The sequence below is a fragment of the Microplitis mediator genome, chromosome 3, assembly GCF_029852145.1.
Source record: "Microplitis mediator isolate UGA2020A chromosome 3, iyMicMedi2.1, whole genome shotgun sequence".
In the NCBI taxonomy this organism is placed as follows: Eukaryota; Metazoa; Arthropoda; class Insecta; order Hymenoptera; family Braconidae; genus Microplitis; species Microplitis mediator.
Window position 1 is genome coordinate 4556210 of NC_079971.1, and position 9211 is coordinate 4565420.

At 30.2% G+C, this 9211-nt stretch overlaps 2 protein-coding genes across 3 annotated transcripts; both read right to left on the bottom strand.

Annotated features, from left to right (window-relative positions):
* Nucleotides 1–503: 503 nt before the first annotated feature.
* LOC130664938 (hyccin) lies at nt 504–6236 on the bottom strand. Of its 2 annotated transcripts, XM_057465138.1 has the most exons (7): nt 5962–6236; nt 5624–5883; nt 5137–5271; nt 4086–4429; nt 3620–4011; nt 2976–3471; nt 2113–2250 (listed from the first exon to the last, which is right to left on the bottom strand). In XM_057465138.1, exons 2-7 carry the CDS (start codon nt 5771–5773, stop codon nt 2247–2249), a joined length of 1521 nt encoding a protein of 506 aa, XP_057321121.1. In that variant the 5' UTR covers nt 5774–5883; nt 5962–6236; the 3' UTR covers nt 2113–2246. The 2 variants fall into 2 exon arrangements, with proteins under 2 accessions (XP_057321122.1, XP_057321121.1); XM_057465139.1 differs by lacking the exon at nt 2976–3471 and having other exon boundaries at nt 504–2250; nt 5962–6227.
* A 667-nt stretch (nt 6237–6903) lies between these two features.
* On the bottom strand, nt 6904–9147 carry LOC130664983 (asparagine-rich protein-like). Its single transcript, XM_057465206.1, has 2 exons — nt 8784–9147; nt 6904–8714 (listed from the first exon to the last, which is right to left on the bottom strand). The coding sequence occupies exon 2, from the start codon at nt 8686–8688 to the stop codon at nt 7132–7134; it is 1557 nt and encodes a 518-aa protein (XP_057321189.1). The 5' UTR covers nt 8689–8714; nt 8784–9147; the 3' UTR covers nt 6904–7131.
* Between the last annotated feature and the right edge of the window lie 64 nt (nt 9148–9211).

Sequence of the window (9211 nt, forward strand, 5' to 3'; positions counted from 1 at the left end):
GAATTGTAACACTGCCATTTCATTTATTATTAAAAAATAAAAAATTTCTTTATAATTTAAAATAAAAATATATTTTTTTTATTTTACAAATTTCTAGATTTTAAATGAAAAAATATATTTTCAAAATTTTAAATAAAATTTGCATAATTATCTTAATTTTTAATCCGTAGAATCAAATTAAATTTAAATTTCAAGTGGCGCGAATTTTAAAATGCGAAAAAAAAAAATTTTTATACAAGACAATTTTTGCGCGCCACTGATATATATTTATATATTATATATGTATATATATTACTAAAAAAAAATAATTACTACGGATTAAAAATGACGTAATTAAAATTTAATTACAATGATTAGTTCCTAAGCTACGAAGAAAAAAATATATATATATTTTAATGAAATAATCGCGTATGTACATTTTTAAATATATATATATTATTTTTTATATATAATATAGAACAAGAGTCAACAATTTTAACTAGAGCACATAATAATCTTATTACTTTTTCTCACCTTTGTTTTTTTTTCTTCTTTTTTTTTTTTTTTTATACAACGATAGACTATAGAGGAGAAAAAATATACAACATTCATAAGTTTGAATAAAAGATATTGATTATATACAGCTATTGTATTTGCATCATACGAGCCGGTCAATTCATATGTTTATATTTATATATATTATATTTATAAGATTATTATTATTTAATTTAATTAAATTAATAAGCTTTCAAACTTGCACTTCCGACAGATTTATTATCATATTTTTGTTCTTTTGATATTTGTAAGCTCTGTAGAAAAAATATATCAAACTAAATCATTTAAATTCACTTACTTTTATTTTATTTTAATCACAATCGTAATTTATGTCGTGATTTCATATTAGATTCAAATAATTATTTGAAATATTTTTTCTACCGGGTTTCATTTAAATCGAGTGGGAAATTAATTAGTGGTACAACTGATTAAAATATTGTGCCATTGACACAATTACCCACCTACAACTAGATTAGATGGCAGTGATAATAGATTGACTATTAAAAAAAATTAAAAAAAAATTGTGAATCTAGACAGACAATTTTTTATACTCGAGGTCATTCTCAAACAGTAACTCCATTTTTTTTAAATATTCAATGACTCGGCTGCCGTCACCGTAATTAAAATTTTATTAATTGGCCACTGAAAGTAGCAGACAAAATTTTAGATTTTGAATTTAAATTTGACAGGAAAATTTATGATCTTAAAATTAACAGGCAATTAAGAATTTTTGTATTTTTTTTAACAATTAAATTAAAAAAAAAAAAAAATATGCACACATAGAAAATTTAAAAAACTACAGGTGCAATTTCCTGAAATGTTTTTTTTTTTTAAATTTATAGTTTTGTAAAATTTATAAAAATCAACATCAGCAAAATTGTAACCACGTAATTTTTTAAAAATTAATTAATAAAATTTTAATTACGCCTACGGCTAAGGTCACTAAATATTTTTAAAAAGTGGGGGGGGGGGGGTCTGAGAATTCTCTTAATAAAAATAAGCTAAAGATTAATTTAATTAATTAATTAATAAGTATTAGGCACCAGGGATGCATCGATTGAACTTAAAAAAAAAATCTTTAATTACAGACTTAAATTCATTATTGCCATCATTAGCTTCCATCATCAATCATTAACAACATCTATAATAATCAACAGTCAACAATATTCAACATATTTAATTAAGTAAAACATACATAATTGTTCCCGTCTCTTATCTTGTCGTCTCTTCCTCGCCTTCAGAGATCCTAATCTCTGGGAACTAAAAAAAACATAAACAAAGACTAAACCGAGCTGACTTGAACAGAGGAACCGTCGGGATCGTGAACTCTCATGTTGACCGAGTTCTCCAATTCAAGATCCGCTAAGTCATTAGACAGCCCGACGTCAGTGTAACTAGAATTGCCGTCACTTATTATCGAGTCATTCTTCTTTTTTATGGAACCATTCGCCTCCTCACCGTCTAGCCCGCGAGTTTTTAAATCTTTTTGCCCCAATTTTTTTTCTTTCTCAACGTAACCGTTCTTTGATTTTCCGTCTTTCTCGCGGGGTTTTTTGGTCAAGCTGAAGTTCGTGATCTTGGAACTTCCTTTGGTGTCTTTTCCTTGCCGGAGAGATCCAACGCGACTGGGTTCCGTGCTGTCTTGTTCCTCTGATATTGATACCAAGTTTGCCTTATCAGTACCCACGTCTTCTTTTGCTACGATTGGGATATCATCTAAAAACAAATAAAAATATTTAATATTAATATTAATAATAATAATTAAAAGTTTTCCAAGTTGTCTGAATATTTAAAAACACTGAAAAAAAATCTGCCAAGCCGACCAATAATTTAATAGTTAAATTTTTTTTTAATGCTACGTCATATTTACAAAAAAATTAATATTCTGTTTAAACTGTCAGATAAATTCTTATAAAAATTTATTTCTTATAATCAATCAGAAAAAAATTTTACAAAAAAAAATAAATGACCAAGAAATTTCTGCATAAAAAATTAGAGTCTGCCTTTTTTTAAAACCCCAGTAAAATTTATCAAAATATTTTCCGTCAAATTGGTCGAGTCTCTCCAGTATAAAAGCAGTATTTAATAAAATAATTTTTGACTTTGAATTTTTTTTTTCAGTGTAATATTCGTGTGTTAACAGTTGCGTGATATTTTATAAAATCCTAGGCTTCATTAACCTGAAACCTAAAGCGTGCTTAGTAATAATTACATTAATAAACCGTGTAATTTAACTACACATGCACCACATATTGATGAATCAATTAATATACATATATGTATATATATATATATATTAAAAAAAAAATAGATGTGCGCGATTATTCCATAGCGGTGATGTAATGTACGTGAAAGCGGTATATAAATTTCACGTGACGTGCTTATGGATAACGAGAGTTTTCATGATGAATTAAACTCTCGATAATTACAACAACTGGTACCGTGAGTGACTTGATAGTGCGCCAGCAGTGACATTGCCTGGCTTGCCTCGTTGTTCAATGGCTCTGAGTCCATTGATGTAAAGTCCATCGACCGAAGCTACGATGGCTTCACCAAGAGCCTGCTCTTCAAGCACTCGGTACAGCCGCGCACCGGCACTGAGTCGGCTTTCATTTCCGGGTGAGTCGCTGCGATCTCTCCTCGGTCTTCGGACGACTTCTTCTTGAACAGAGCCAGCTTTGCGGTCGCGTAATTTTTTAGGCGACGTGCGACTGGGGGATCCGCTGGCCTGACTGGCGAGACTTTCTCGTCTCGAATTGTCAACAGATGACCCGCCGCTGCGTATCTGCAAGACCTCGTCTTCGTCTAACGACTGGTGCATGTGCTTCCGTAGCCAAGCACGTCGTTTGCCGCCACTGGGAGACGGACGTGGCATTTTTTCTCTATCGTCTGTCCCACTTTTTGACTCTTCCTCGAATAAGTTCACATCCAGGTCGTCTAATATTCGTCCATTTTATTACAAGGGTAACTAATTGTTTTTTTTTTTAATTTCAACTAAATCTAGGTCTAGGTCTAGGTCTAGGTTTAGGTCTAAGTCTAAATCTAAATCTATTATAATTATAATTTAAATAATTTAATTACTGACCTGGTAATTTTTTTGTACGGAATGACGCATTGGTGATCATTGATTTAGATATCGTTGGAGTGGTAGTTGCTGGTGATAATGCGACGCTTATTCCCACAGAAGCGTCACCAAGTAGACCAGAAGGACCGGAACTGCTTGAATTACGTATCGCATTCGTAACGAGCATAACATCTGGGTAACAATCGTAGCACGCGCGATTGTGAATGTCCTCGACAGCTTGACATCCGATGTACCAGCAGTCATTGTACATCGCGAAATAAATACCGTGAAGAAATTCAAGAAGAAATTGATTTGAAACGGGAATACGGGGTAGCAGTCTCGGGACAAAACTGGACTCGCTGTAAGAGGCCCGCTGATGGTGTCCTGGTTTCGAGAACCCCTGAGTTACGAGTCTAAAAAATTGAATTGCTACAGTAGTCTAGTAGATTATTTGTTAACTGGTAAAGTGTTTAATTAACAAACGTACTTGGTAGCAACTTTGCACAACTGCTCTAACGCGGACTTGTTGATGTAACTCAGCTGCTGGTTATAAATAAATAAAAGCGCTGTCATGACTTTGAGCCGATTCTGGGCATTGAGTGTCTCTATTTGCTGAAGTGGACCCCAGCTAACGAGCTTTGAGTTGCATTCTTCGAAGTGTCTCACTGCGCTCTCGGTCAAGGAGGCGTGAGTGAGACTCGAGGGCTCGTGGTAAATCGACAGCATCGCCAGCGAGGGCAGTCGAAATGACACGGTCTTGGATTCCCCATTCTCGTTTATTACCTCGAGGTTGTAGAGTCCGATCAGCAGCGTTTCCACCGACCGGCAATTCTAGATAAAAAAATTTATATATATATTTTTAGCTCTGCAATTATTGTATGAATATATATATGAATTTAATTAGTGTTTGTTTGCATACTATTAATTCAAGATGACGTGATATCGTATAATTAAACACTAGGACTTTAATCTTGGTGTTTACCAGTCATTTGTATTATGTAATATTACGTGAATTACAAACTAGTTCATTTATTATATTTGTCATGATAACATTTATTTTTAATCTTTTTTTAGTTTATCATTTAAATTAAAAGTTTTATCAATTAATTAGGAATTTTTTTTTATTATTTTTAAAACGATGAATTATAAAAAAAAAATATTTTTAAAAATTGCACTTATATTTTTTTTTATTTTCTACATGTGCATTTTTTTAGTTTTTTTTTTTTGTAAATTTTATAATAAATAATAATAATAATTATTTTTTTTTGTTTGTATGCTCGTTTATGATGACTCTGGAGTTAACAGACAATTAACAGTTTAATTAATTAAAAAAAAAAAAAAAGAAAAAAATGCACATGTAGAAAATTAAAAAAACTCTAAGTGCATTTTTTTAAAATAATTTTTTTTTTATAATTTCATCTAAAAAAAAATCCAAAAATTATTAGACGTCGGCTAATTCTAATATCGTATATTTCTTTATTAAAAAATAATTATTAAGTAAATTAATTTTATAATAAATAATTATAATGATGATTTACCTTAATATCAGCATGTGCTACAGCATTAAGATAAATAAAAATAAGTGTAGGAACAAATTGTAATGCAAATCGTTGTAACTGAACTTCTCTTGATCGATAAAAATTGAACAGTTGATTACAAACAGGATCAATTAACTGTAAAAAAAATATATCACTATTTATCAGTAATGATTAACGGGTAGGTCAAGTATGAATCATCATTTTTCAAGTCACCTCAGCCTGTCTCATCGCAAGTCCAGTAAAGTCTCAGACATCCGGTCGTTAAATAAAAATGAGTGTGAATCAGCGGACAGAGAAATTTAAAATTACAAATAAATAGAGTAAATAATTTTTCAAAAAATATTTTTAAAACATGCACTCATTAATTTCAAAATTTTTTAAATTTTATTTTTTAAATTATTTACTCTATTTATTTGAAATTTAAAATTTGTCTGACGTCTGGTACATTCACACTCATAAATAAAAATAAAAATAAAACTAAACATACCTCGCTATATTTATTTCGCTCCTCAAGAAGTACATACAGAGCACGTACTATTTCGTTGTCCTGAGACAATGTGTTAGCAAAGGTAGGCAGTTCTGCTGGTGATACATCAGCATAGTCAGCTAACCATTCATTTATAAGACTTTCTGTCATCTTGATTTAATTATAAATAAACCGATCTGTCAAATTTTTTCTAATCGACTTTTTTTAGATTTTAAACCATCCAGAAAATTATCATCATCAAGATCTCCTTCGATCGTCACCTAATAAATTGAAAATATGACAAACAATATAAATTTATATCAAATATTTAAATAATTTAAATTATTTTAATTACTTACTTATTTTATTTATTGTAATTAAAGAGCCTCTTTCTCCATTGTAATACTGTCACTTATAAATATATATATATACGTTTATATATGTATATATATATATATATATATATATATTATTTAAAATTATAAAGCATCCAAGAGCAGACTTTAAAAGTCTCCACCACTTCCTTCACCTCTAGACTCACCACGACAGTCGTCAGTCTTTACTCTATTCCTCTTCCTCTTCACTCTTTACTCCAACTTGGTCTATTGACTAATGAACAGTAATGATAGTGTGCACTACACACTGAAACTATTAACTTTTACTTTTGTTATCATTCTGTCAAGTTTACAAACCTGTCACCCGCTAAATATTTTTTTTTTAAGTTGCCTCCATTTTCTATAAACTGACAGCTTCAGTTCAAATATTTGCCGCGCAAATTCTGTAATAAAAATATGAATGATCGGTTAGCAGGTGAGTGTGAATGTAACAGACGTCAGACAATTTATAAATTTTAAATAAATAAATGAAATTTTAAAAAAAGCGCGCGCTAATTTTTGAATTATCTAAATTCGTATTTTTTAATTTTTACTCCTGACATTTTATTTATTTATTTGAAAATTTTTTAAATTCCTGTCAGTATTCACACTCATAGTTAACAGACAATTAACAATTTCCGAATTTTTTTTTAATTAATTAATTAATTAATTACAAAAAAAGAAATTCTAAAAATTGCACATGTAGAACATTTAAAAAACTACAGGTGTTATTTTTTCAAATATTTTTTTTTATAATTTATCATTAAAAAAAAAAAATTCAAAAATTATCAGACGTCGGCTAATTTCAGTATCATTAAAAATAATAACTAATTAGTAATTTAAATCTATAATTAATATTTTTTTGAAGTTACAAATAAAGTGTATAATTGTTAATTAAATTTACTAGTATGTATAAAAAGTATTACACAATTTATATATATAAAATATAAATGTTTCTTTTAAATATTTATCTTAATTAACTACAAAACTTAAATTAATATTAAGACATCATTTATTATTAAAAAATTACATTTACTTAATGTATCTAAATAATTGTATCAGTAATCTTATCAATTATTTAAAATGTACACATTTTTTTTTCATATCAATTATAAATAACGCAACTTAATTAAAAATTAAAAAAGTAAACTACAGCTACGTCTGGCTGAAGGTGTCGTCTTCAGTATCAGAGATTACACCGATTATCACTTCGTCTCCAAAGTATTCTCTTACTTTGACGGCACTCTCAGCAACTTCATTGATGAGATCCGTCTTCATCTTGACAATACTCTTTATTTTTTTCAACTCCGTCTGACAGCTCATCAGATTTATCCTCAGCTTCGAACTAGACAACTGTTCTCTCCTCAAGTGCTCAGAGAGTTCTTTGTTTTTTTCCTCGAGCTGAGTTATCATCTGGTCTTTGTCTCTCAGCCGCTTCAGCAACTCATCGGTGTCCTGGTGATCCTTCAATCCTTTCAACTGGTCCATGTTTAGTTTGCTCTCGTCTATTTCGTTCGATCGTTCCTTCATTTTATCCAACAGTCCCCAGACGATGTCGACCATTATGTTCATTTGACTGCACTGACAGTTCTTATTATTTATTTTATTATTCAATTGAGTCGACTCAGTGGTCGTTGATACCAAATTTTCTGACACCTCGGTTGTATTTTTTTTACTAACATTTGCACTAGCGCTCGCACTATTGACTGCTGCCGTTTCTTTCTTCGGTGGTTTTTCTATTTTTAAATTACCGCCAGTTTTATCAACTGACTTATTTTTGTCATTTTCCAAAGAATCATTAGTGAGTTTGTTCTTTACCAAATAATTATTGATGGAGTCTCTGGGTATCAATGAAATATTAACTGAAGTATTGTCAGTTAAAGAATGAATTGATTCGTTAATGGAATCATTTGATTTTTCTCTGAACTTTCTTATTTTTTCTTTAAACTCATCGCTTTTTAATAAATTTGGATCTGCTGCTCGCAATTGCAATTTAACTTTAGGCGAATTTTTTAAATTACCATTTAAACTTGGCGCGATTTCGTGGAAATTTATCTCAACTTTTGGTAATTTATTTATGTCAACTAATTTATTTTCATCAACTGGAAGCTTTGGTGAATTTTTAAATACATCTCCATTTAAATTTGAATTTAAATTTTTTTTTCGCGCCAATCTATTGGGACTTTTAATCTCTTGATTATTTGTATTCTTGGGGGTTATTTTAATCAGAGTGTCATTAATTCCAGATGATTTATCAGGAGTTTTAAATTTATCGCTGTCATTTGCCGCCGAAACTGGAGTGGTTACAATTTTTTGACAGCTGTCATCTCCATTGGGAACTGAATCACTGGGGGTTTGATTGCTGCTAGTTCCGGGCATTGAAGTTCTTGAGGGTGAGTTTTTCGGAACGACCAGGACGACTCGTTTAGGAAGTATTTGTTCGTCTACCATTTTCAATTTTTTCCTGGGCTTGTTGTCTTCCGTGTTCTTGTCACTGATGGCAACCAGCGGCGGAGGAGTTGAGTTCAATAAATTAAAAGTTACCTCTTCCACGGAGTTACTCGTTGCAGGTTGATTGAAAAAGTCATCGAAATTAAAACTAGTTTGGATATCATTTACAATATCCTGGACCTCGTCAGAATTTCCCATTATTTTTATTTGAAAATCGCACTGCGGTTCCGCGGCATCGACTTTGCGTTTTCTCTTCCCCATTATTTTAATTTTTTAAAAATTAAAACCTAAAAATAAGTATTTTATTATTAATAATTACAAATATATTTTGATTTAACACTGGAGATGACACTAACCTCCAAACCCAAGTTGATCGTCTATTTTTTTTCAATCCCCCATCAAATTTCCTGGAGATTTATCAGCAAAACTAATGAGCGCACTCAGTTTATTAACTTCCGCGCTCGTAATTATTATTTAAATTAACAATTATTATTGTTTGTTTATAAATTTACCAATACAATAATATTTAGTTGCTATATTCATCACAACCTAAAATTTCAAATCTGTTTTACCATTTGGCGGCAAAATTCAAAATTTAATTTTTACCAGCTGTCAGATTTTCCGATAAATTCTCTAAGTAACCAACCTCCGTTTCCTAACTACATATATATACATATATATAAGCACATATGTCGTGATTGAAAGACATACATTTACTCATATATATATTTTTTACTCTCCCCCACAGTAAAATTTAGTTATATATTATGATGTAGCTGGTGAG

Bases quoted from the DNA above. Each gene is read 5' to 3' on its own strand.
- LOC130664938 (XM_057465138.1), bottom strand. From the start codon at position 5,773: ATGACAGAAAGTCTTATAAATGAATGGTTAGCTGACTATGCTGATGTA. The intron at 5,272-5,623 runs GTATGTTTAGTT...TTTTTTTTACAG, and splicing joins AGCGAAATAAATATAGCGAG to TTAATTGATCCTGTTTGTAA. The intron at 4,430-5,136 runs GTAAATCATCAT...TTTTTTATCTAG, and splicing joins TAGCACATGCTGATATTAAG to AATTGCCGGTCGGTGGAAAC.
- LOC130664983 (XM_057465206.1), bottom strand. From the start codon at position 8,688: ATGGGGAAGAGAAAACGCAAAGTCGATGCCGCGGAACCGCAGTGCGAT.